This window comes from Nothoprocta perdicaria, unplaced genomic scaffold, assembly GCF_003342845.1.
Source record: "Nothoprocta perdicaria isolate Ctin4 unplaced genomic scaffold, notPer1 scaffold_84, whole genome shotgun sequence".
NCBI classification, from domain to species: domain Eukaryota; kingdom Metazoa; phylum Chordata; class Aves; order Tinamiformes; family Tinamidae; genus Nothoprocta; species Nothoprocta perdicaria.
Window position 1 is genome coordinate 457,279 of NW_020456132.1, and position 27,327 is coordinate 484,605.

At 37.2% G+C, this 27,327-nt stretch overlaps 1 protein-coding gene across 1 annotated transcript in view; it reads right to left on the bottom strand.

The window, feature by feature from the left end:
- Positions 1 to 1,581: 1,581 nt before the first annotated feature.
- NEB (nebulin) overlaps positions 1,582 to 27,327 on the bottom strand; it is a 103,603-nt gene continuing 77,857 nt past the window's right edge. The window contains exons 118-146 of the mRNA XM_026052142.1: positions 23,233 to 23,343; positions 22,982 to 23,086; positions 22,083 to 22,187; positions 20,663 to 20,767; positions 19,684 to 19,794; positions 19,163 to 19,273; positions 17,840 to 17,953; positions 17,594 to 17,698; positions 17,038 to 17,142; positions 16,230 to 16,334; positions 15,328 to 15,420; positions 13,957 to 14,049; positions 13,268 to 13,360; positions 12,701 to 12,793; positions 11,414 to 11,506; positions 10,791 to 10,883; positions 9,493 to 9,585; positions 8,664 to 8,756; positions 8,037 to 8,129; positions 7,387 to 7,479; positions 6,783 to 6,875; positions 5,999 to 6,091; positions 5,124 to 5,216; positions 4,229 to 4,336; positions 3,730 to 3,913; positions 3,436 to 3,528; positions 2,581 to 2,730; positions 2,141 to 2,250; positions 1,582 to 1,759 (exon numbers count right to left, since the gene is read on the bottom strand). Of these exons, the coding sequence (XP_025907927.1) occupies positions 1,586 to 1,759; positions 2,141 to 2,250; positions 2,581 to 2,730; positions 3,436 to 3,528; positions 3,730 to 3,913; positions 4,229 to 4,336; positions 5,124 to 5,216; positions 5,999 to 6,091; positions 6,783 to 6,875; positions 7,387 to 7,479; positions 8,037 to 8,129; positions 8,664 to 8,756; positions 9,493 to 9,585; positions 10,791 to 10,883; positions 11,414 to 11,506; positions 12,701 to 12,793; positions 13,268 to 13,360; positions 13,957 to 14,049; positions 15,328 to 15,420; positions 16,230 to 16,334; positions 17,038 to 17,142; positions 17,594 to 17,698; positions 17,840 to 17,953; positions 19,163 to 19,273; positions 19,684 to 19,794; positions 20,663 to 20,767; positions 22,083 to 22,187; positions 22,982 to 23,086; positions 23,233 to 23,343 (3,105 nt within the window). The 3' untranslated portion in view covers positions 1,582 to 1,585. The remainder of the gene's footprint in view (positions 1,760 to 2,140; positions 2,251 to 2,580; positions 2,731 to 3,435; positions 3,529 to 3,729; positions 3,914 to 4,228; positions 4,337 to 5,123; positions 5,217 to 5,998; positions 6,092 to 6,782; positions 6,876 to 7,386; positions 7,480 to 8,036; positions 8,130 to 8,663; positions 8,757 to 9,492; positions 9,586 to 10,790; positions 10,884 to 11,413; positions 11,507 to 12,700; positions 12,794 to 13,267; positions 13,361 to 13,956; positions 14,050 to 15,327; positions 15,421 to 16,229; positions 16,335 to 17,037; positions 17,143 to 17,593; positions 17,699 to 17,839; positions 17,954 to 19,162; positions 19,274 to 19,683; positions 19,795 to 20,662; positions 20,768 to 22,082; positions 22,188 to 22,981; positions 23,087 to 23,232; positions 23,344 to 27,327) is intronic.

Below are 27,327 nucleotides of genomic sequence, written 5' to 3' on the forward strand. Positions count from 1 at the left end.
CGTGTTTGTTTGGTTTTGTGGGATTACTTGTTCCATCGTAGAGGTATCTGTATCATATCGCTATGCATATTTCTTTCAGGTGGTGAAAGAAAACTTACGGGGTGCAATAGCACAGACTGTGAACCCAAACCAGCAGCGTCGTTAAGTTATTTTTTGCAATCCGAAGTGTTCTTAGTCCTCGGCCCGTCAGTGCCTCCCGTTCCTGCTGCGCTGGGCGCCACTACCGCCCTCCCGGGGCTGCAGAACCCGGCACCTGGGCAGCATCTTCTTTCCATGTATTTTTTAAGTAAGAGTCACAATAAGAAGCTGATGATAAATGGGACCTTTACAGGCACAAAACTCCTCAGGCTTTTTCCCGTGTCCTAACAGGTTTGTTGGCAGCAGTGTTCTCCCCTGTGGGAGAAGACTTTTTCCTATGGGGAAATGGATTAGACAGGAGCTCGTTGTATATTATGTACAGACTTACAATTGCAAATGTTGGTTAATAATTTATGACATGAAATTTTAATTGCAGGGAATGCATTGCTGCTTCTCAGAGACCTTCAGAGAGAGTTCTTGGATTTTATTTGGCATTATTAATTTGTATATATTGCACTATAGCTATCAAAAATGCACATTTACTGGGAGGAGTTGCCACAGGTGTTTTTAGAACTTACAGATGTGCAAATAAAAGAGTAACTAGTTCCCTAAAGGAATAAATAGCTCCCTAACTTGTTAATAGCAGTTGTTTCATTTAAACTTACGGTTTCAAATCCTGCAAGGGTCGCGGGGGAGCTCCTCCGCCTCCTCCTGAGCTTCTCTGCCTTTGACTTGTGCTGCTGCGGCTCCCCCTCCTCTATCACCTTTTGTGGCTTTTAGCCTTCAATTCAAAATTTTTCTGGACAAAGCTGGTATGAAAGTGGTTCCTGTTCTCGAACAGGAGTTAATACATTAGAGATACTGCAGAAACATTAGCTTTATTTGCTCACTAATTTACAAGAAGTAACAGCTTTTGACCCCAGAACACGAGACTGAAAAACACATGCAGGAGTGGCCCGCGAGCAGAGGAGAGGCTCTGGCTAGGGGCTCTTTTTAATTTGTTTGGAGATAATAAGCTTAACTATTGCTTACAGGGAAAAGAAATAAATAGAGCTAGTTTAGACTAGCCCAGCAAGGTACTATTTCTCGTCCTGAAAAAGTAACAACCGGTAATGTTAAATAGAAGTTTTGATATTCAACTGGACTGCAATTCTAGCATAGCTGGTTAAGAGGGTGCTAATTCAGGACATAAATATTTTATATGCAAGTCCAGACCCTGTAAAAGTATTTTGGACAATGAAAAAAGAACTACAGGTCTCCCCAGAGCAAGGCCAGGGAGTGGTTTTACAGGCACTTTTCAAAAATGTTTGGGAAAGAGAGTTTAGGAGTATTTGATTCTGCAGTTGCTGTTTTTTGTTTCTCCCCCGCTGTGCCACGAGGCCGGTTCATAAAGCGCTGCCAGCTGGAAACCCGAGCAACGCGCCCGGGAGGGCGGCTTTTCCCCCCAGCCGCGGCCGTGAGCGCTGCGGAGCCGCGTGGCCGCGCTGCAGGGGCAGCGCCCTCGGCCTCACACGGCCTCCACGTAGTTGGCGGGCAGCATCCCCGTCTTGCCCGTCCGCTGGACCGTCCCGTACATCCAGCCCTCGTCGATCGCTTGCACGTTCACGATGGTGTCGCCATCCTTGAAGGAAACTTCGTCCGCATCGGCGGCCGTGTAGTCGTACATGGCCCGGTAGGTCTTCTGTTTGTGTAGGGGAAAGAAGAGGCAGGTTTACAGCACAGCGCTTTGGGAGCAGGGACTGACAGAGCTCCTGGTCAGACACACAGCGTAAGGGACAGGGAGTAGGGACAGGGAGTAGGGGCAGGTCGTGTTTTGACTTTAATGCTCTAAAAGTAATGCTGCTTCTGTCTTTGGCAGAATGTTTAAGTAGCAGCTTCATAACAAAATTTCTTTTCACTCAAACATCAACCCAAACCCTGCAAACACTTCAGGAGTTTCTTTTGAGCCTGCTGTCAGGGTCATTTTGAGGCTTGCAGGGCAGCCCTGGCCCCCTCGGGGCTGGAAGGGCGCTGGTTTCCTGGGACTGGACACGGGCTGCGCTGGAGCCGCCTTGTTACTTACGCCAGCAGTGGAAGGGTGAGAAGGGACCGAGGACACAGTCGTCTGCTGGGTGGCAACGGAGGCTGATCTTTGCTGGGGCAGCTCTACCGTTTTAGCGTGTTTGTAGGTCACTGCAAAAGGAAAGAAAGACTTGGTAATTTATACTGCGTACTTCCTTAATGCTGCTATGTGTTGTGGCTCTGGCACCAGAGCTGAGTCTGAGAGGGGCTGAATGAAGATATGAGGATAGAGAGTTGTTTACATCAAATATGCCTTCTTCCAGTTTACTTGGGTTGGTTATGTGCACAGCTCAAGCTATTAGAGCTGTCCCTTTGTGCTTCTTTCATGGCTAAAACCAGGACCACGAGCCAGGCCAGACAGGATGACAAGTGCTGCCCTGCAGGCTGCGTGGGGTTGGTTAGTTTGCTTTTGTATCGTGTGTATCAGCCACCACCTCCTACCTGTTGCCGCTGTAGTGAAGAAGCCCGCGTTGCTGTAATAGGAGAGATGCTGATCCAGCCCGTCCGAGGGCTCCGATTTCTCATCGCCAGCGCTGAGGCTCAGGGCGCTGGCAGAGCGGGAATGTTCCCTGTTGCGGCGCTGGGCCTGGACTGTGACGAGAGCAGGGAGTTACTTGGCAAGAAGATGCACGTGTGAAAAGGCATACAGGAGTGTCTGCTATACAACAGCCCTAAAGCAGTCCTGTCCCACCACTGTACTCTTACCTAATTCATAGCAGGCTGTTTTTATGGCTATTCCATTTTTTTTATTAGAACTATTCTTTACTTCCCTTATCCAGAGCTGAGACAGGCCTAATACAGGGTTCGCCATCATTTAGGATGCATCTCTTCTCAGGAAAGGGGTAAAAGCAGACACTAAGGAACAACAGTTTTGGCCTTAGTTTAAAAAGGAAACATGTTAATATTACAGGTACAGAATCCTAACGTGACCTAACCTGTGGACCACATAAACAATCCAGAATACCCCATGTTTTTAAGGAGTAATTTGTATACTAGTCAAATTCACTTTATGTGAGAAGCATCTATATTCGTTAGACATCCAGCTATATCTACAACAATGATAATTACACTGGTGTGGTGGAGCGACAGTTTCTCCTCACATCTCCATTAGCTCTTCGCAAGAGCCGAGTCCCTGGGCAACTTCTGCAATCTGGTCTGTGTGTGTTTGAAGCCAGCCCCAAGGACCAGGGGCAGCGCCGAGCTGGACTTCATTACCCCAGCCCGTGAGCTTTACACCTCGTGTTTATGCCCATCTAACGCCTCCTTGCCATTAATGCTACAAACTGAGGAACAAACCAGAGATCATGTGTAAGCTTCGGGACTGAATGTTGTCTTCTGCTGGGTCATAGTCAAAGACCGAGCCAGGATTCGTGCGCCACACACGGAGATCTGCAAGAGAAAGAGCGGGTTCCCAGGGAGGGCTGGGGCACGAGCAGGGCTGGAGGGCCAAGAGCTGCTACGCGAGGAGAGATACAGATTTAAAACTCTCCACGTCAGAGCTTGAAAATCTTTAAGATGAAGCATCAAGGTCAGGTTGTGCTTAGCATAAGGGAAAGACTCCAGTCCTTACAAAACCTGCCTTCTGCTCACCTGTGAGATTCTCTTGATCCTGGTCCACGCGTTTTCGCTCCATTTCTACCACTCGTCTTTGAATGCCTCTATAGCTGATGTCACTGAAGTCCTGCATGTTCTTTTTCACACGTTCTGTAATGGGGTCAGTAACTACAGGTGTGAAACTACCTTTGTTTTTCTCAAAATCTTCATGGTATTTCACCTGCAAATTAAAATGAAATTTCTGTTCCACCTGTAGTTTAGATAATTGTTTTAATTCCTTCTTACCACAAGTGAATTCCTAGTAGAGACACGAACTGCAGTTCTCAACTTTTGCTTCCTCCGAGGAACTATGCGAGGCAGAGAGCGCCTCATCCCCAACATGCCTTTCCTGCAAAGTCTCTTTTACCTTTATCACTCGGGTATCCAAACTTGCTACACAGGCACCACCTCTGAGCTGCAATTCCTGGCATGTCTCAGGACTAAGGTTACATTTTTATTCAACACCTTTGCACGTTAAATGTACTTCTGTCCTTACCGTGGAGATGTGTTTCTGGGTCTCTCGTACACGCCGCATCTCAGGTGTATCCAGGACATAGGCAGCTTTGCCCTGCACTTGTTTCCGGAAGCTATCAGAATAAAGAACCTGCCACGGAAGAAAATGTGTTACGATGTAAAGCAGCATTTTTCATAATTACGAAACACGGACTGCACAAGACTTGATTCCAAACCTTCCTTCTTCTGAACTTAAAGATCTTTACTTTTTTTCCACCTTGTAATAAGAGAGATAGGTAAATGACAGGTAAAAGGGGTAAAATTTTCATCCGTTTGACATGCAACTCACTGACTTCAGTGTGGTTATCAGCATGAAACAGAAAATTTATCATCACATTATTACAATTTTTGCCGTTTTTGCAGGGCTTCTCTTCTCAATAACATGGCTGGAATGCTTCTGTAACCACTTGTTTGCAAATGCAGCCTGCATGAGTCACGAGCTGTGTTATGGACATGAACATTGATGAGAAGGGGCACGACAGAACTTTTACAGCTGGAATAAAAGGTTAGCAAAGACTCGGGGCAAAAGGAGGAAGCTTCCAGGTTTGATATCTTTTACATAAATTGAAGGATACTGTCAGCACCTAAAACAATATACTGTTACTAAAGAATGTACATTTTACAACTCATTTAGTCCACTAATTGCCAAAAATACTTTCAATTTGAAATTCTTTTTTTTTTTTTGCTATTTAAAAAAGAGCAATTAATTACACAGGAACAGCCAACTGCAATAGGATTTGAAAGTTCAAAACTAGTATGTGGGACTAATGTCACTATTTGCATGATTATTTCAAAACGAGTAAGGAAAAGAATCCACATTTTAGAGAGTAAAAACATTATCTGTTGGTGCAGTCATTTACTGGCTCAACAGGACATACCGAGCTAATGTTCTCCTGGTTGCGCTTGGCCCTCTCCATCTCTGGGGTCATGGGTGTTGGAGTCCCTTTTGCCAGATGTTCTTTGTACAATACCTGGAGCGGACAGAAAAGAGTCCACAAATGAGGCTGGAAGTACTGGAAGTGCTCGCGTGTTCATGGGGTGAGTGCTTAAGCGTCACGGCAAGGGATGGAAAAGATCTTGGGAAACAAAGCAGTTAAAAAGTTATTTGCTAGAGGAAAAGGTGAAAATCAAAAGGAAAAATAGGCAAAATAAGGTAAACTGATAAAGTAAGGCTAAATTAGAAGGGTGGTTTTTTTCCAAGTGATTATTTCTTTTAATATCAAGCGGGTGTCTTTCCTCTTTCAGTACCGAGCTAATGTGTTCTTGGTTGCGTTTGACTCTCTCCATCTCTGGAGTGACCGGAGTGGGGGTTGCCTTCCCTAAGCCTTCTTTGTACACCACCTACAGACCACAAACAGCCCACAGTCACAAACACGTCACCTGAGCACCTCAGTGCTACTGGGTTTACAGTAAACAGCATCCAGCAGGAAAGAAAGCAAAGAAAAAGAGACATCAGAGGAAAAAGAGCATTGTAAAAGTTAATTATCAACAAAGTAAAAGATTCTTTTGAGTACTATGATTTTAAATAATTAATTTCTAAATTTCCAGGGGAAAAATATAAAAGGGTTAAGAAAAAACAGAACAGATGTTCTTTAAAAAAAAAAAAAAAAAGAAAAAAGGAAGGAAAGAAAGAAAGAAAGAAAAAAAGAAAGAAAAAAGAAGAAAGAACAAAGGAAAAAAAAAAGAAAGGTAGAAAGAAGGAAAGAAGAGAAAAAGCTCTATCATCTCCCATTTTATGTCCTCCAGACAATACCGAGCTAATGTGTTCTTGATTGCGTTTGACTCTCTCCATCTCTGGAGTGATAGGGGTGGGGGTTGCTCGCCCCAAGTTCTCTTTGTACAACACCTGTGGGATACAAAAGATGTATCCAATTTCTTTAAAAATACATGTATCAATAGTATTTGAACATAAATTATTTCTTAGTTATCAAGTTCCAGTAAAAGAACATGAGGGATTATGGTACGCAGCACTGCACAAAAGGCTAATGGCTAATGGTAGAAGGAAAGGTAAGAAAAGTAAACTGCCAAAGAAAAGCCTGTTAAAAGGATATTTTTTCAATTAACAAAGAAGGGCTCTATCCAGCTACAGGTACTGGGCTCCATAAAGCCCTGGGAAGTGGCCACTGACCCGGGAGAGCTATTTAAGAAGCGCCTGTTTTGCCTTGATGAGGTTTGGATGGATGTTCTTTTTTTTGAGTTACAGCCAGTTTGCTGAAATGCCAATGAAAACTGAAATACCAACGAGGGGGGTCTAAATGCCACCAAGGGAGGTCTAGATACCAACCAGGTATCAGGGCAGCCTGGCTGTGGCCTTCTGGATAGAGCCCTGCGCTGGCGAGGAGGGAGCTGCACGACAGGCTTTCATCTCCAGAGCAGGAGGTTAACACCTAAGCTGGGCATATTTTAGAGGAGGAGCAATTAATTTGCAAAACCAGGTGTATCTATTTTAAAATCATTTTTCAGTCATTTGTTAGAATGTTACTTCATTAAAGCATGGGATTAATGGTGAGGGGGGAAAACAACCATTTTTAAGGTACCGAGCTAATGATTTCTTGATTGCGTTTGACTCTCTCCATCTCTGGAGTGATTGGTGTTGGGGTCACTTTCCCCACATTTTCTTTGTACAAAACCTAAGGGATACAAAGGAGTATCCAAATATCATTAAAAAGGCATCACCAAGAAAAAAGAACCAAAAAAAAAAAAAAACAGAAAAAAAAAAGAAAAAACAAAAGCAAAACCAAAAGCACACATACAAGAAAGGTTCTGAATTGTGCCATTTAGAAAGGGTTAGATTTGGGCCCAGTGTAGCAAGGGAGGCACTGCCATGGTTATATTAAGATGCAGAAATGGACCCAGTACTATTGCAAATCAGTAGTGAGAAAGTGTTAAAAAAAAAAAAGTGCAAAGAAAAGATGTCTATTGAAGAAAAAGGTCAAAACTAGTTCTAAGAAAAAAGGGTTAAAATACAAGATACTACAATTTCTGTGTAAGCACAAAAAAGTAGGAGGTTATGCTAAGTAGTGATTTTGTTTTATAAAGTTAGAAAGCAAGAGATTATAAAAAAATGCTGTTTTAAATGATTATTAAAACAGTTATGTTTAACACTTCAGCTTTTAAGACCTGACTGTGTGTTCAATATACCGAGCTAATGATTTCTTGATTGCGTTTGACTCTCTCCATCTCGGGAGTGACAGGTGTCGGGGTTGCTTTCCCTACGTTTTCTTTGTATAACACCTATGAACACGAGAAAGGAGCCAAAGAGAGCAGCAATAAGTAAAGAGCCACCTGTAGACAAATCTGAAGCCTTAGGCATTTTTTGCTTGTATTTAATTTCACAATATTATATATACTTTTTTTTTTTTTTGAAAAAGGTACCTAGCAATATTTTACTAGAGATGTAAGGTTTAGCTTTCCTTTTAACTGTAAGACCACTCTTTTAATAGTGTAAGTACTATATATACAAAAAAGGCAAAAGAACACTCTATACAGGATTTGAGGATGCTATGAATCTGTAGTCACTAATAAATCAGCATCTGAAAGAAAATTAAGGCTGTTCGTTAAAACTTCATAGGATTAGAATAGGGCATTAAAGTAAGTTTCCAAAAAGACAGTTAAATTGCAAAAAGTTAGAGAAATCACTGGAAAACATGGGTAAGAAGGAATCATTTATTTAAGCTGCCTTAGACCTACAGTGGACATTACTCTGGAAAAGTGTTAAAGCATTCATTTATAAAAACTGTTAAAATATTCATTTAAGGAGTTAAAGGGAACTTTTTTCCTTGGTAAAGTACCGAGCTACAGATTTCTTGATTGTGTTTGACCCTCTCCATCTCTGGAGTGACTGGAATGGGGGTGCCAGTCCCCACGTTCTCTTTGTACAACACCTGCACAGCAACAAGGAAGCACCAAAAATAAAAGAAAATCAGAATTTGGTAATAATTACATCCAACATGAAGTTTCCTGGGTCTTAAAATACTGAGCTACTCTACTGTGCACTGAAAGCAAAGCAGATGGGGATGGCACCAATTGGGTTCTGAAAGCCAACAGGACTACAGTTCTGTTTAGAAGGTGCAGAACAAGGCAAATAAATATATTCTATTTTCATGCTGGATGGGAGACCACCACGGCAGCCTGCTGGAAAGTCAGATCTGCACTCTTTTGTAAGAGCATTAGAACAGAAAATGGAAAAGGGAATTGGAACATGGAGCAAAATGCTTAAAGATATATAAGATTAAATAAATAATCATGAAGAAGAGGTAGGTGTATTTATGGAGAAGGGGAGCACAGTGAAGGAAAAAAGGATGTTTTTATAAGTTGATTATATAGAAGCAAGGATCGGACCAATTCTTTTTTAATAAAGGTTAAAAAGTTCAGCTGAAGTGGAGTTAAATGGGATTTTGTTGTCCTCCACAAAATACCGAGCTAATGTGTTCTTGATTGCGTTTGACTCTCTCAAGCTCAGGAGTGACAGGTATTGGGGTTCCTGTCCCCAGATCCTCCTTGTACAACACCTGTGGGGTAACACGGCTACGTTAAAGAAGGAACAAGCAAACAAAAGTGACACTCGGCCTGCTGAGAAGCACAAAATGTGCCCACTGCTCTGGACCAACCAACCAAGCAAAGAAAAATCAAACAAAGTTAACCAGTGAGACACTGCAACGACTTCTGGAAGAAATCTAGAACACCTTCCCTACCTCAGTAAGTGCTTCTCAAGATACACATAACACACTATCTTTGTGCACCAATATAAAAATTTAAAAATCCCAAAAGAAAGGAGTTATCAAATACAAAGCAAAAGGAAGAAACAATTAGGCTCTGTTTCACCATTCCATAAATATCACAGCAGGTTACTCTGATATATATTAGAACACGGCATTTCCACAAATTGGTATCAGGCCATTTAGAGTTTAGTTTTCTTACATACTAAAATCAGGAAAAAATAAGGAAAAAAAAAAAGGACTGATCATATTAACAATAGAAAAATATGAGTCTTATTTAAAAACTAAGAAAAAGTCAAAAGAGGGTGAATCTAAAAGTTATTATTACAAAGGTGATAAAATCAAAGCAGTGGAGCAAGAATGACTTAAGTAATAATTATGGAGGAAAAATGACAAAACAAAGGGAATAGGAATATTTTTTGTGTGTGAGTTGATTATAAGGAAACACAGCAGTAATTTCAAGGTGTTAAAATTATTTTCAAATCGATCAAAAAGGGCAATTGCTGTTTTTCAAGTAAAGAAAAAATACCGAGCTAAAGTGTTCTTGATTGCGTTTGACTCTCTCAATCTCAGGAGTGACAGGTGTCGGGGTCCCTGTCCCCAGCCCCTCCTTGTATAACACCTGTGAGGTAATACAGCTATGTTAAAAACAATACAGAAAAAGGAACAAGCAAACAGCAGTATCTCGCAGTTTGCTGAGCTGAGCAAACTGAACAAGAGAGATTTTTTTTCAGAGCTGCCCTGAACAAAAACAGCGGGGAAAAAAAAAAAACCCACAAAGCTTATGAACATAATATTAAACCATCTGACACTGCAATGACTTCTGCCCAAACACGAAAACATCTTCTCTAATTAGTAATTAAATGCTCCTGGAGATACACATTAAAACCTGCTTACTCCTAAGATTAAAGCGTTACATAAAATACAATGAAGTATATTACTATTTTTTCACCAATAGTGAAAAGTGGGGTGATCTTTTTCTTGACAGTGCTCGAGTCCTATTGCTCCTTCCTAAAAGAGTTTCTATATATTCCCACGTTAAGACAGTCATCCATTCCCTGAGCAAAATGTTACTTATGGTTCAGGGTTTAATATTACAGAATCCTACTTGCAGGAAGGACATGCAGATGAGCTCATAATAAAGGTGTATGTATGAATTACAATTATTACTGCTCTTATAGTTTCTGTAAAAGCTTCTTCTCACTGAGGAAATCACTGTCATTGCTCCCACTGAATCCAAAACAGTTCAGCCCAGCTAGGAATTTGGGACACTTTCTTTGTGCAATGAAATATAGTTAAAGAATTCCTAAAGGAAGGAGGTATCAAGTATGTAACAAAAGCAACAATCTATCTCATTTGTTTCATCTGTTCCATAAGATTAAACTGAAATATATTAAAGCACTGTTACACTGAAGGCATTTCCACAGATTGGTATGAGGTCACTTACAGTTAAGTTTTCATACAGACTGAAACGAAGAAAAAAAAAAAACAAAAAAGGAAACAAAATCAAGGACTGATGTGATTAACAAAAGGAACAAAAGGAAAAAATGGATATTATTCAGTAATTAAAAAAGATTAAGATTAAAAAGATATTCAGAGTCAAAAGGGAGGGAGAAACTAGAAATTATTATAAAGGTGATACAATCAAAACAATGGAGCAAAAATGATGTAAGTAACAATTATGGAGGAAAAATGTCAAAACAAAGGGAGTAGGTGTATTTTTTGAGTGAGTTGATTATAAGGAAACACAAGAATACATTTTTTGCTGTTAAAATTATTTTCAAATAGATAAAAAAGGGAATTTGTGTTTTTCAAATTAAAAAATACCGAGCTAAAGTGTTCTTGATTGCGTTTGACTCTTTCAATCTCAGGAGTGACAGGTGTTGGGGTCCCTGTCCCCAGATCCTCTTTGTATAACACCTACGTAGCAAATAGGAGTGTAAAAAAATTAAGGAAAAAAATCATTTTATAGAGGCAACTTGTATGTAACTATAATGCCTATCCAATCCATTAGAAAGCAGGAAAAATTAGGAAATACAAAACAGCTAACAGTGGTGATAAATCCAGAGGAAGCCTTCTGAGACCTTTATAGACTATAACCCAATTCTTAGATATGCTTCAATGGAATAACAAAGCAGTAGAGAAGTAAAGCAAATTTTAAGTGGTGTTAATTTTAAGATGTAAAATAAGCTTTAAGCTTCAAAAAAGCAAAAGTAACTTTAGAAATTAAGGGATATGAAGTTTTAATTGTTATGATTATGGAAAAAAAAAAGAAGAAAAAATAACCATATAGAATATAGCTAAAAAAATTACTGAAAAATCCAATAGTGGAAAAGGAATGCTTGTATGTTTGTATGTTAATTAGAAAGCAAAGAACATGTACAATTGTTAAGCAGCTCATCTGAAATGAAGTTATAGGGAACTTTTTTTCTTAGATTACAAAGAGGTACCGAGCTAAAGTTTTCTTGATTGCGTTTGACTCTCTCCATCTCAGGGGTTACGGGTACTGGGGTTCCAATCCCCACCTCCTCCTTGTACAACACCTGTGTGGCAGCAGGAGGTTTAAAAAAAGAAAAAAAAAGAAAAAAAAAAGGAAGAAGAAAAAGGAGAAAAAAAAAAAAGGAGCATGGGAAAGAGGGAAAGAGACAGAGTGAAAATAACTTAATGCGGTGAAACTTCTAAGCAGGAACAATACAATTTTGTCCGCCTCATTCCAAGGCTTTCCAAAATAAAGACTCTGCTAACTTGCTTTTTTATGATCTCATCTGGGTGCACATCAACAGGAACTTTAGGAGTGTTTTTTTCTGATAGCATATTTTGAGTTACCTGGAAACTCTTTTGCATTTGTCCTTTCCCCTCCCCTAGGAGTCTAAAACAGGTTTCTAAAGAAGCCTTAGAGGGAAAGATGCTTATTCAGGTGCGTTTTTAAATAGGCTCACCGGCATAGACAGCTGTGATCCTCTTGGGGACAACTATCTAACAGCAAATAGTGTAACAGCAGTGCCTTTTCTGAACGGGCTTAGCAACCGTAAATCAAGACTGGATTTCACATCAGTTACGTCAGCTGGGTCAGAGCAAACCAAGATTGGTCCTAGGCTGCTCTAATTAAACCAGAAATAAACCACTAAGTTACAGCATAAAATCAAACACTTGGAACTGTGCATGGTGATTTAAATGGAAGCTATTTGGAGTAGCAATATGTCTGGACAGAAACTCATTACAGTAATTTCCTTAATCATGAACTCTTCATCTTTGGTATTATAGAGATCTGGGGGCATTGCCCACATTTTCTTTACAGAGACCTGTAGGACAGAAGAAAGCATCCAACACAACAAAAACAAGGAAAGGAAGAACACACCAGTTGCATTAAATTGTTTGGCTTCAAGAAACGTTAGGAGTTCACGATTATGTTTGCACTGCATCACAGTGGTGAGTCTTGAAGACTGTTAGAAGACCAACTGTGTTACTGAAGAAGAGAGTGAGATTCACTCGCAACATTACTGGTTCAGTGGGGGCAAAAAAGGAACTGCTTAACTGCTTTAAGTAAATGAAGTTAAAAGTTTCACAGATAGAACAATTAGACTTAGGTGAAAAATTAAAGTATAAGGGTACTAATAAGCTTTTAGTGATTTGATTAAGAAAGGACTGTTTAAAGTTCAACAAAGAATTTAAAAAAATTATGAAAAAGTTAAATGGTATTGATTTGAAGAGGTCATTTTGGTTTGATTTAGCAATACCGAGCTAATGTTCTCTTGATTGCGTTTGACTCTCTCCATCTCTGGAGTGACCGGTGTTGGGGTGCCAGTCCCTAAGCCCTCTTTGTATAACACCTGTGAGGTACAAGAAATTTTCCAGAAAAAAATGCTCAACACAGGCAAAATTGTTAAATCTGTTTTCTAAGCTATGTTTAGTGTTAGGATCACTTTCTTTTATTATTAATTTCACACTTGCTCTAGAACTGAATATTAAGGAAATGGCTTGTCGCTGATTATTCTGTAAATATAGGAATGAAAATATATAAGAGAGAATAGGTTAAGATACACAAACGTGGAAAGAAGCATCATGTTAATTTCACAGCTTACCTCCAGTTTGGGTTCTTAAAAGAAATGCACATAAAGTTGTAAATCACCCCCAAAAAATAAAGCACAAAAAGGCAGAAAAAATGAGTTAAAAATACTGCCAGGGAGATAAAAGGCACAGTGTGAGATTCTAAACCACTGAGGAAAACAGAAAATATGTTAGGATGTTATTATGCAAAAATAAGTTATCTTTTTTTTTATTATTATTATTATTTTAATAAATACCGAGCTAATGTGTTCTTGATTGCGTTTGACTCTCTCTATTTCTGGAGTGACTGGTGTTGGGATACCTGTCCCTAGGTCCTCTTTGTATAATACCTGCAGAATAGAAGCACTCAGAAAGGTGAGAAGATAATAATCCTTCCACAAGAACTCAGTTACAGTACTTTTGGATAGGTCTTTCACCTGGTTTACAGGCAAATATAATCTGCAATTATATTAAATATGTGCATTATGTATTTGACTCAGCTTTTTAAGTGCAGTCATCAACTTATCAAAGTTTTGATAGGTCTTTTTAACCTACTCAGTTCAATGGATCATTTCATTATAGTGGGTCATAAGCTTTAATATTATGCTATGTGGGGTGAGAATTTGTATCTTCTGCTCCTCTGGAGCTTTGTTATAGTGTTAACAACCAAACCATTAAAAAAAAAAAAAAAAAAAAAGTTCATTCATGTGCTTGAACTATCTCCTGCTAAATCTAGGTATTTAAGAGCTCTGATCTTTATTCAGACTAGCCATGAACGTCAGCTGAGATTAAAACTTAAGTTCTGCAAAAATATTCTCTCTCCAAGTCCTGGATAAAAACAACAGCACCATTAAAAAAACATAAGGGATTTCCTAGGAGTGGAAGCAAGATGACTTAGCTGAGCAATTCAAATGGGTAAGTGAAAAAAAAAAAGATATGCCACTACCGAGCTGATGTGCTTCTGGGTCTCCTTGACACGCTTCACTTCTGGGAGATCAGGAATAGGAGTTCCCTTTCCAATACTCTCCTTGTACTTAATCTACAAATGCAAAGATATTGGAAAAAATAAAAGGATTACATTAAAGCACAGTTGAGACACACACATGAATAAAGAAACATAGGTCATTTACATAATACAACTCACAAATCTAGAGTACTAAATCAGGTCCTTTGATGGAAGGAAAACCATAAGGAAGCTACAAGAATTATTCATATTATCACAGCACCTTTGGTCATCTTACAGTGTACTTCATAGACATTTTTACTACTGAATCTCATCCTCCAGCCTTTGGAAACTACCTCCTTCTAGCCCTGGACTCATTAGATACCAGCTGGACAATTAGCCAGGAATGTTCATCTAAAGCAGCAAGGAAAAGCTTCTTTGCTTTCTTGGAGCTCATAGCAAAAAAGCAAGGAATTCTGGTTGAGTCAGAATTTTCAACTGAAGCTCCAAATTTGAGTATTTAACATCTCCCAGGATCGTCATTTCAGCAAGCACAACTCCTGACCTCTAACAGTTGAGTCTTTTTGAGATATCTCACATGGTGTTCCAAAGCAAACTGTGATACCAGTAACTAAAAATTATTTCTAAAAATCTTGGCCTAACAGCATAAAAAAGGATCTTATTATCATCATTTCAAGGAGGCTGAAAAGATCTCACTAGCTTCAACATGAGCAGACAGTTGCTATTCAAGTATTCCCATCACATTTACAAACAATCTATCAATGAAACATGGTGTATATCACCATCCAACATAACAATTAAAACACTCAATATCAGCACTATTTTCATTTCTACTTTAGCATAATACAAAAATAGCATTCCCCAAGAACATATTTAACATACAGTGCATGAAACAACAATCTGAAATGTTAGTATCTTTTATGCTAAAATGATGTGAGCATTGAAAAGCACAACAAACATTTATAATTTTCAAAGGAAAAATAATACTTATCTCCTTATTCCAATTTCAGAGTATGAAGAGTTTTATATAACATAAAGGTTTTTCAAGAAATGTGCTAACTAAATACATTTGGGATTAGAATTATGACAAAAACTTTAATGGTTTAGAAATGGAGTAAGTAACAAATTCATTGTTAATCATTAGAAAAAATATTAAGTAATAATAATAGGAGAAACTCTTAGAAAGTAATCCTTAGCTGAACAGATTATTGCCAAATCACAGTTAGCAAAATGTGAGAAAAAAAAAACAAAGAGGGGAAATATAAAATGTGAGGGAAAAAAAGAAAGAGGGGAAATATTATATTTTAAGTGGAATTAGCACTGGTAAGAGTAACAAAAACCAATGGTTTGTACCGAGCTAATTGCATCCTGGGTTCGTTTAACTCTCTGCATCTCTGGTGTCTTTTCAATAGTAGTTCCAGTTCCAATATCTTCTTTATATAAAATCTTAATATTCAGAATCAAGACAACAATGTTAAGCACAAAACAGCATTATTTCTTCTAGAGAGTGAATAGAGGCTCAAGAGAGGGAGATGTGCATAGTGGTGTATTCTGAAAGCCAGCAAGAAGGATCATCTCTACTCACTGCAAAATAAGGCCAGTAAAGCCTACCTGAAGATTGTCCTGCTACTTAAGTCATTTGTGCAAAAAACAGACTGATCATATATTTCTAGCAATAACAACACCTTTGAAGACTAATTTTAGCATTGAAAACTAGCATTTGCTTTAGTTTTATTTTGTTCTTTTTCTATTTTTTTGATAATTTACAAAAATTTCTTGCATTTACTATGCTAAAGACACTAGTTGCAAAACAATATAGCAGATACTCAACACTTTATGGCCAAACATGAAATGTGAAACAAATCAGGACAGACAGTTTACTTCTCACTGAAATATGGCATTTGCAACACAGCAAGACTGTACTACCTACAAAGCCACATGACAAAAGAAAAGTGGGGAGCAGCAAAGCTACTGTAAGCACAGGACTGACTGTTTAACTACCTCAAAGCTATGTACATGTGAAAGAAACCAATCCACTCTCAGAGGGGAAGGGAAAAAAGATAAAAAGATAAAAACAGGTAGCAAAAGTCACGTAATCTGCTTAGAAAAAAATCAGCTTGCTTGAAAAAGTTCTTATATTCAGTTAAGCTGGTGAGGAACCTAGTCACTAAAAAGCTAAGAGTCTAAAATAATTATTTTATAAAACTTAGTAACATTTTTTTTTAATAAGCAATGAAAAGAAAAAATAACAATACCGAGCTGAAATTCTTCTGGTTTTCTTTCACACGGAGTATTTCTGGTGTGTCTTGTACCACTGTAACTTTTCCTTTACTGTTCTGTAGGTCCCACTGATACTGAAGCTGTTAAAAAAAAAAAAAAAATGTTGATTCTAGGCCATAAAAACTTACTCTATAAGTGTTTTTTTGTTTGGCACTTTTTTTTTTTTTTTTTAAAGACAGGAGAAGCAAACAATTTACATATGTAAAGAGGTCATTTCAACATTACTGATAGTGATACAGCACAGTTGCAAGTATGCTCACCTAACCTAGCAACAGGAGATCCTTTATTAAATTCAGAGAAAGATCCTGAGAAATCCTGAAAGATGCCAGGTGGTATTTAAAAGAATTTAGTGTCAACACTGAAAGGTAAAGATCTCAAGAAGGACTGTGGAGCAAATGTAATTGCAATTGTAATTGTTCATAGTGACAATACAGTCTTGCAGGTAATCCCCTCGGCATCCCTGGAAAACCATTGTAAGCAGAATTTTTTATTGCTAGCACAGGAATTGTCAAAGCACTGCAGCCAAAAGGAATGTTCTTTTCAAAAACCCTCCACATCATTATGTTTGCCAGTGTAACACATAATTAGGCTGCTGCATACATGGATGATCTCTTGACTGAGAATTCCTGAGAATATAAAGCCTATTTTGAGAACATAAAGCCTATTTGGGATTCAAGTGTGATGCTGGGACATTATTATATAAATTTAAAAAAAAAAAGAAAAGCTACAGATTTTTGCTATTTAACAATATTTATTTTTTTATATATATATATGTATACATACTGTGCTAAAGTTCTTTTGATTCTCACGGACTCTCTGCATTTCTGGTGTGTCTACAACAGGCACATAGTATGGCATGGTCCTTTCTGCATCTTCCTTATACTTTTTCTGATACAAAATAAGAAGTTTATTACATTAACAAAAAATAGTAATTAGAAACCTTGTATTATTCCCATCTCTGTAGAAATCTGAAACTTCTGTGCTTTATATGCACTCAGGTTATATCTGTAAGCAACTGTTTATTTTAAGCAGTTAATTTTATTAAGAGGTAGGAAAATTCAGCTACATCTACACACAGCAAAATTAACTTCAGTACTGTAAAATTGCTGCGAATTATTGCTGCATTTTATGCATATTAGAATGAATTAATAACATATCAAACTGAATATTCATGTAAGAGACACTCCACTACTGCTATAGGAAATTTGGGTTACTTCTGTATCTCCTGAATGTTATGAGAGGTAGTCATTCAGATTTATTGAAGAAAAAATTGTGCCAAACTATTATCTGGTCATGTGTTCCCATATGAACAATAATTAACTCTCATCACTCAGGTTACCTGGCTTGAAAGGTTCTTGACCTGCTGGGCATGAATAATCTCTGGAGTATCAACAACACTGGTGTAATTGGCTTTCTCCATTTCTGCCAACTGTTTGTATTTGATCTATTGGAGAAAGCTCACATTTAGCTGCCTTACTCACCCATATGACAACAATTTTTGTTTGCACAGAAAAAATGTTAATGAATTTTCTTAAAAATAAATAAATAAGTCAACAGATGCAACATAAGAGTTATTCGCATATACCTGGCTCGCAATGTCAGTGGCATTCTTTGCTCTCACAAAATCTGGTGTCTCCAAAGCCAGTTCTGTGAGACCTCTTCCTTTGATTTCCATTTCCAGGGCTTTTTTGTACTCTTTCTGCAAATGAAGAGATTAAGTAGATATTTTTAAAATATCAATAGAATGCAATCCCTTTGGCAACTTCAGGTAGTCTCACAACACCATCATGTAGGAGTAATACTAATATAAATTCACAATCAAAAACACCTGTAATGTCATTAAAATGCCTATTTTAATACTATTTTTTTTTCCTACTATATACTGAAGAGTACAAAATGCATATTAAAAAGCATATTCCTTAAACCTTAAGAACAAACTGCATTCTGGCAGCAGTAAATGGGCGTGCATTACAGCAGCTGCTCTCCTAAAGGTGGGAATGATATTCACTGAGGTATAAAAGACCTATTTTGTATAAACACGTATAATCCCTGTCTAAGCAAGCTCTGCTGAAATAAGCTGAATATGTCTCCTTGTGGTAATAAAATAAAATTTCTGTGGTAATAAAATAAAAGCTCTTGGAATAATTCTAAAACATCAATGGCATTAGTTAAGTACAAAATGTTGTTAATCAGCATACTTATCTGAAAGAGTATGTTGCTAACAAGCCATAATATCAGTAAGACTTAAAAGTTACTTCTTCAGCTTTCAGCTTGATGAAGTTTGGCTAAAATATGAGCTAAGCTTAACCTTCAAAAACAATCACTATAAAACATTTGCTATACCAGTTCACTCCAGAAATAAAGCCACTGCCAGGCTGCTATAGCAGCTTAGCATTTGTCAGTCCTGGGAACCGCAAGCACAGCTGTGTTTCTAGCACACCCATTTCCCTACAAAGCTCCTGAGAAGAGCTCCCTGTAGTCAGTCTATCTCCCACTTGCAGAAGCAGCCAGACTGATGCTCTCATTGTAGTCCCTATCTGATCTCTCATTTCCTTCTCGTCTCCTCAGCCTTGGTTACCAGTTCTTAGTAACTGCCATGACCTAGGACACTCAGCTTACCAAAACTGACACCTTCAATTCCTACCTTTAGCCTTGCTGCAGCAGCACCTTGATTTAATTTACCCCTTGATTGATCTGGCTATTGCTTACGACACCTGATTTCCCTCTTTATCCCTGACAGTGACATAATATGTTACTGTACAACCTGGAATTGTTCACTACAAGATCAGCCTCCTATTCGGAAGCTCAGGATTTTCTAGTGAGTGGTTCATATTAAACTGTCATGTGCACTTATTGAGGGGAGCTTATTATATACATTCAGATATTTTTCAAGCAGCTTTTGGTTTACCTCATTTAGGATTTGAGTTGCATTCTTTGCTCTCAGCATATCTGGAGTCTCTTCTAAGGCTGTTAGACCTTTGCCTTTGACACCTTCCTCCAGATCCTTCCTGTACTCTTTCTGCAGGAGAAGGAGGAGAAAAAAAAAAACCTGCAAACCTAGACTAGATAGAGTAGTACACACCACAATTAGCAATAAAGAATATTATATAGGATTATACACAAACTACAGAAACAGAATACAAGATAGTAAGAACTGTACTATGTAAATTGAAAAGGCACACACATACACACCCCACAATGGAACAGTTAGACTCATGGATGTCAGAAAGGAATACAGTAAATATGAATACAGGTAACAAACAACGAAATAAATGTCCACAACAAATTAGATCACCACACAACAATACGTGTCAACATGCTTGATGTGAATGGTTAGGGTAAAGAAAGTGGTGAAGAAGAAATGCTGCTGAGGATAATTAGTGAAATTATTTTATCTGACAGAAGAATTAAACACAGAGTAACTGCTACCTCGCTTGCTATTTTGGTTGCATATTTGACATGTAATAAGGATGGTGTAATCTCCAAGCCAGTAAGGTTTCTGCCCTTAATAGACTCTTCAAAGTCCTTCTTATATTCTTTCTAATGAAAGCAAGAAGAAGAAGAAAAAAAGCAAAATAGCAAATATTTATTACATTTTAACTTTTAGTTACGTGAAAAATTGTAGGGGGGATGAAAAAGAGCAGTTCAATAGTAATGTCACAGTGACCATCTGCTACAGTCAGTGCTGCAGATAGCTGGAAGAAAAAAGTCCATGAAACAGATCGTTTGCTCTAGTGGAAATATGGCCTGACCCTGCTTTTCTGTATTGTTTTTGCTTCTTTATATATGCAAAGAAAACATTCAATGGAATCACTCAAACACAATGACTAAAAGCCTTATACAAGTGTATACTCAACATGTATAAGTCTTCATCTGTGACAGAACAAGATAAAACTTCAAACAAACAGAAAATAACTTCTTGAGGAAATAGAATGACAGGTCAGTAAGAACACTGTGACAGCAGAGACAAACATGCAAAAAATGGCTTTCTCAAAACTAGAGTTTCTAAACGAAAACAATAACCAAGATACTTACACAAATATCTAAAAAAAATTTTCATGGACTTTTCCATAACACAATCTGTTGCAAGAGCTTAAGTGAAATGCATTTCAAATCACGTTTCTTCTAAAGATTTAAAACTTTGCTTTAGCTTCATATACTTACAGCTTTCTCAGGAAAATTACAGAAAATATATACTTCAGGGTTGCACATGAAAAATCCATGAATCTTAAAAGTAACATTTTATAACTAACGTAAGGAAATATATGTCATAACATAGCAGTATTTTTTTAAAGTCTACTAGCATAAAAGGATGTATAACTGCCTTTCTAAATCACCATGAAAGTTTAAGCGTGAAAAGTACCTTTCTAAAGTTTCTTCAATATACCATTGGTTATTTTAATCTTACCTCACTCTGCATGAGCTGAGATTCTTTTGCAGTTAGGTATGTTGGAGTTTCAAAGTCCAACATAGGTTTTCCTTTTTCCTTCTCATATTTTTCTCTGTATTTCACCTGAGAAGAAAAGAAAAAGTTATCACCCTGAAAAAATCAGAAAACACATTCCTCAACTGGTATGAGCCTACTCGGGTTTACAGACCTCTGATGAAAAAAATGAACTGCTAACACTAATTATCTTCCTGAGATTCATACCAATTACTGTCAAATGTAAATCAAAGAACAGGCCTAGTACAATGTGTGTGGCCTCGATTCTACAATTTTATTTCCTGTTGCAAAGGATTAACATTGTCAGATTAAATTTCAAGAAATCAGTGATCACAAGAAGGAAGACAGGTAACGATAAAAATCTAACTTGAAGGCTCTCAGGCTGCTCCTGAGCCTGCCTGAACTCAGCCAGGTACACACCAGTGGATCAAGGGAATGTTAGCAGCACAGTTTGAAAAGATGCTGTTCAGACACTTGTTACCTAATTATGCACATTTGTGTCCACAACATAAAATATCCACCAAGATGAAGACGTTCTTGGTTCAAGTCAGAGCATATTGCCTTTAGGGAATCGATTTTACACTGTTACATGTGGTAACAAATCCAGTCTTCAGCTGAGGAAGATGTAGATCTCAAAGGAGAGCAACAAGTGACGTCTCACACTAAATACAAACTGAGTAATGACCTTTTTCTGCCTTTCCTTTACTGTGTAACCTTTTTGTTCTTCTGTGTCATGTAGCAAACAATAACTACAGCACTTTGTGATATAGCAACAATTTTTCTCTTGCTCTACGGTCAAAAAAATACCTGGAATAAAGAGACTAGTACAGACCAAATCAAAGGACTGGTTCTTTGGAATGGATTTGTTGTAATACAGAGGAGAAAAATATAAATAGACACATGTAACAGCAGGTAATGTCCTTAGAGCAACTAGAGCTATTTGGATTATTACAGTAGCAGAAGAAAAGAAGCAGCAATGTTCTTTCTATCACTTCAGACTAGGATGAGTAAAACAGTTGAAAATACAGTCAGGCACACTTCTGCCTTTTTGAGTCTACTTTTTCTATGATTATTTCTCCTTTTTTTTCTACAGATGAAAACATCGTGATGAATATATTATACAACGCAAAAATATATAGGTATAGCAAAAATAACTCCATGACCTACTTCAGAATGTGCAAAAATCATACGGACATTTTGAATGTGTACTCACAAGCAAATAAATAAATATTTCTCCCTGATTTCTATTCTCTCAGTTCGGCAGTATTTATAAAGCTGACAGGCACGGAGATGGCTATATATTGGATAATTTGATAAGATGACTTCTGGGTTGGAGATTTCGGTACTGAATAAGTGAGGTTAGTGAGAAATGTGACCAACTTACTTGGCTCTGTAGTTCTGATGCCTCCCTTAGATGAACCTGTTCAAGATTATCTGGCACCACATGGTAGTGACCCTTACTCTTCTCATATTGCTTCTTGTACTGGTACTGAAGGGAAGGTGTCAAAAATCATCTCAATAAAAAAAAAAACCTCAGAAAGTCTGCTTCTTAGGCCCAATCAATGCAACACTTCAATGGATTATTAAAGAGAAATTAACAATGAAAAAAAAGAACTCCAAAAAAAGCAAAAACAAACTCAAACAAGAAGTTTAACCCCCAAAATGAGAAATTCTTAAGAAACTCTTTCTAAATATATGAGTGAAAACTTATCTTTTCCAATCATTTGAAATGCAGCAAACATTTTTGAAAATCATGTTAAAAAAAAAAAGGAAAAAGAAAACACAATAGAAATATGAAGAAGTTCAAATAATGATGACATTTGTCTTTTCTCAATAAAATTACCAAATATTTTGTTAGGCATAATTCTTTACTACAGGGGGTTGTTAAACATTAATAAAAAAAAAAAAAAAAAAAAAAAAAAAAAAAAGTTTTCAATCATAGTAAGCAGTAAAGAAAAAAATGTAAAAACCACTACTTGTTAGTGAGATGCAATAAGTTAAAAGGTAATAAAGAATGATTCTATTAAAAATGATTAGAGGATTTAAAATATTAGCAGTGCTACAGCTAACAAAGTTTTCCCTGCCCAGAGGATAAATGTGACAAAGTTGCTAGTTGACTAGGAAGTACTCATTAGAAAGTAGAGGAAGAGATCACTACCAGGTGATGCCCAGGAACAGTGAGAGAGGGAGTAGTTGTTACAGAAATAGTTAGCAGAGATAACTTAGAACTGAATCATAAGAATGGAAAAAGCAAATGGATGTAGGGTGAGCTGATGAGCTTACAGCACTGGCGAGCTGGCTTGTATTCAGGACGTGGTTCATGATCAGCGATTCAGACATGTCTGTGACAGGCTTATGAAGTTTCTTTAAATCTGCCTTATATTTCACCTGCAGGTAGGAAAGGGCAAACAATATAAGCAAAGGTTTTTAAGAAATCTTGGGATATCTAATGTATTAATAACATAAAGAAAGCCTTCAGTAATGAAATCTGAGGTTTTTAACTTCCCAGTGTATGTATGTTCCCCTAGACATACCTCACTAGCTATGTTGTGAGCATCTTTCATGGTCTTGTAGATTTTAGCCTCCTTTAAATCATACTTCGGCTTTTTACCCTTCTCTTTGGAGAAATTCTCCTTGTATTTAACCTAAATTCAAAAACGAATCAAGTATTACAATCAAGCATTACTCTAGAGCATTAACTTGTTTGGTTGCAGAAGACAAACCATATCTCATGCTGATAGTAAGCAGAAGAACAAAGCAGCAGTAACTTGAAGGCATCCATTGGAATAAAATCTATTTTAAAAATCTCCGAACATGGAAGGAAAATCTACACCTGTATTTACAAAATATCACTTGCAATTTTTCATTCAGTGAACAGACAGCATCTCTTCTTTGCAAAAATAGTAGCAGGCACAGTCAAGAGAATTATTTTGGCAAAAAATAGCTAAATTCTGACACTGAAGCATGAAAATTTTTCATTTGATGGGAACTGTGCATATTTAAGAGGTTACTGTATTTTGCAGAGACAAACTGACACAAACATAAACAGTATTTAAAAGAAAATCTTATACGTCTTACACAAAACTACCTATGCACATACAAGCATACAAGACCTAAAAGCATTAAAGACAGCAAACATACCACATGTTTTTATATATATTGCTGTATAAATATTGTGTTCTGGATAAAGCACACAGACAGTAATGTTCACACATAGAATAATGATACAATTATTAGGAATTCAGTTACACAAGAAGCTCAATAATGCTTCCAAACCACATCAGATTGAAATCATCCCGATAAACACAACTGCAAGCCAGGAAACTTCGGGAGACATAGGCTGGAAGCACAGCAACATTTACAGGAATGGGAGTTTTGCTAATGACTTATCAACGAGGTCCCTCATCCAGCATGGAGAGTGCCATCACACTGCTTCAGTGTCAGGGTTACAGCTAAAGGTTAATTCCTCAGTGCTTCTTGCAAACTCGTAGAAAGGACTATTCCATCAGGAACTTTTCTTCTCTCAGCATTTTTTTCTTTGTTTTAGTATCAGAGATTTTTGAAATTGTTTCAGAAGAGTGCAGGAGAAAAAGGAAGAATTAAAAAAGATATGGTCTTTAAAAACATAGTCTTAAGTTTTGGCTTGTCTAAATTTCTAAATTGAGCCTACAGCTAGTACGTAAACTCATTCTCTTTAGAATAAGAGGAAATTTTTCAGGATAAAAATTCTGAGGTTTTTTTTCTTTCCACATCTTCCCTGTGGTAGCATTCCAACTGTTGTGGAAAGACGTGCGGCAATAGCGTCTCTTTCCACTTCCCAATAAACACTTCCTTGGAGATGCTTTACCTAACCAAACTAGCAGTCTTCACCCCTGGCCTAAAGAACAAGAACCCAACAATGGTCATCAGTCCTTCTAAAAGACTCTGATCTTGCTCAGGATCAAAATAAACCAGGCAAATGATATAAGACTGTGGCTGAAGAGAAAAGAATATGCATAGTTCTTCAGAAAAACTTAATTTCCTACACCGCATTTATATAAAAAATGAAACAAAACAAATGAAAGAACTAATAATTAAACTGAGGAGCAACAGAACCATGCTACCATGCTACAGGTTTTTAAATCATAATAAATTATAAGAACAGAAACATAAACATAGAGTTTTTAGTTTTTTTAATATTGCTTGAATGCAGAGTTAAATCATTCCACAGATCTTACACTTTTGAATCCATTGGCACTCTCTTGTGCAAACAGCACCATATCCCTTGTGCTGTTCAGCAATATCCCTCTTTTGCCTTGCAAAATATGCCAAGATTCAGATAAAATAAAACATGTATCGAAGCAGTCAAGTCTAAAAATTATGTGACTGCTTAGTACACAATTAATATTAAATGCGTTTGACATAAAGGGAATCAGTCCTGATGCTAAGCTCACAAAAGAAAAAAATAAAAATAAATTGGCTAGTATATATGAAATTACCTGAGTGTAAGATAAAGGTCAGATCATCGTGCCAAAGAATTCACTTTTTTAAACCCAGAGGGAATATTGTTGAAAGATCTGTACAAAATTAAACGCAAGCACTGCCGACAGACAAGACACAGCCAAAAACAGATAAATGAATGAGACATAACGTTGTATAAAGATAAAAGATGTTGCTAGTCTGAGAAGAAATGCCAAGAAAAAAAAAGAACATTCAAGATTACACCATCTTGTCTCTGAAATAACTGATTTTCTATCAAGACCTCCATAATCTTACCCAAGTATGTTTAGAGTATTAGGAGGAGAACTGGTTAGCATCAGACCAAGAGAAGATAGGGCTCATTATCACTCAATGAGAATGAACACCATTTCTTCTTTTCTTGTACATTATTTCTGTGGACAAGGTGCCAGTTTAAAAGTCCCTGATTTCACTGAAAAATATTTCCTGTCAAATATAGTAGTTTGCATTCAAACATGCAATAGTTGCATGCAGAAGTCAAGACGAGACATAGAGAAATAATGAAGTCCTTTTTTTCATTTGGAAATACATGTGCAAGATAGAAATGACACAAATCTGTTCATAGCTATTTCAAAAACTGCTAAAGAGCCATAGTTTCTCTGATTTGCATAGCTTTTGGGATGGTAAGAAATAAAGGAAAACATTGCCCTTAAATGAGTATAGGGCAGACTTCTCTGATGCTGCACTCACACACTATGGGTATGCTTTTGGTACCTTCATGTGAAAGAGGTGAGTTTTAATGCTGCAAGAGTGCATTGGGAACTTGGAATCAAAAACATTGCAAGCTCCAAGGCCACACGGAAGGCCAGAATAAAGTTTCAAGTTTCCTGTGCTGTTTCTGGAACAGACAAATTCCCACCCACAGAATTCCCACGCACTGTCTTTCCATAGGAAAAAAGGTCACACAAAAAACAAGCAGTCTCACAAATCTTGCTACATTCAATAGCTTTGACACAAAAAGATCCAGTGCAACTGCTGCATCGTAAAATATTTTACGACTTGTAGCTATAAAGATAATATGCAAGAAAGAGAAAGACGCATGAAAATGGCATTGCCCGTTGTGTCACTTAAATTTATCTTACATGACTACTTAGCATATTAGCTTTCTTAAAGGTTCTCATCCATGGTGTATCATAGGATGCAGCTCCATGCCCTCTCATGTGTTGTTTGAGGTACTCTGCCTATAATGCGCAGCAAGAAAGCAAGGTCAGAAATACAAACAATTACAGGATTAAAGCATGAAGTGGGGAGAAAGAACCAAGTACAACTGAGATCCTGGTGGAAGAATATAATTACAGGAAATAGTAACCTAGTAACCATGCGCTTCACATTAACTGCAGATCAAGACTATTGTATAAAAGTAAAAAAGAATATATTAATACAGCATATTATATCCAAATAGATGCTTCTTTTAAAAATCAAGAGTAGAAAGCAAATGGCAAAAAGAAACTGAATGCCCACTGCATAAAGATGGATAATAAGAGATAGGCAAAATGCTGCTTCTTTGAAAGCCAATATCTAGAAAAGGAAACAAAAGAGAACGTAACTAACACCATCTTAGTATTTGAAAGATCTTGTCACAGCCTCATTTTAAGGAAATTCTACACTTCCATTACTGGCATTTAATAAATCAGTAGAAGAGCTATTAAACACCTCTAATATAAGAATATTTTATGCTTGTACGTGTAAGTGCTTTTATTTAATTTTTTTAATGTCATACAAGTGAGTAAGCAACAAATTTGTATCCATTTCACTACTGGAGACAATAGAAGCACTAAGAGTTTCAAGGCTTCTTCAGAAAAATGGTTTCTAATTCTGAATCACTTCATTTTTAGACAACACACTTTTGAAAACCATCAGTTGGCTTTTAGAAGTATGAATTGCCCTCTGTTTTATCTTTAGGATGTACAGACTTCTCCACTAGACCAACAGGCCAGTTTAATTCTGCTGCATACCAGCTGTTTTCAGCATTCATAGACCTTACACATTTGCACATCACAAAACTATTCAGGTACCTATACTTTCTACATATTAGCTCTTGCTGTTCCCTAAAAATGCTTATAGTGGACATTGTAGAAGAATTATAAATGATTTTTTAAGAAGAAGAAAACAAAAGAAGATTTTAGAAATGG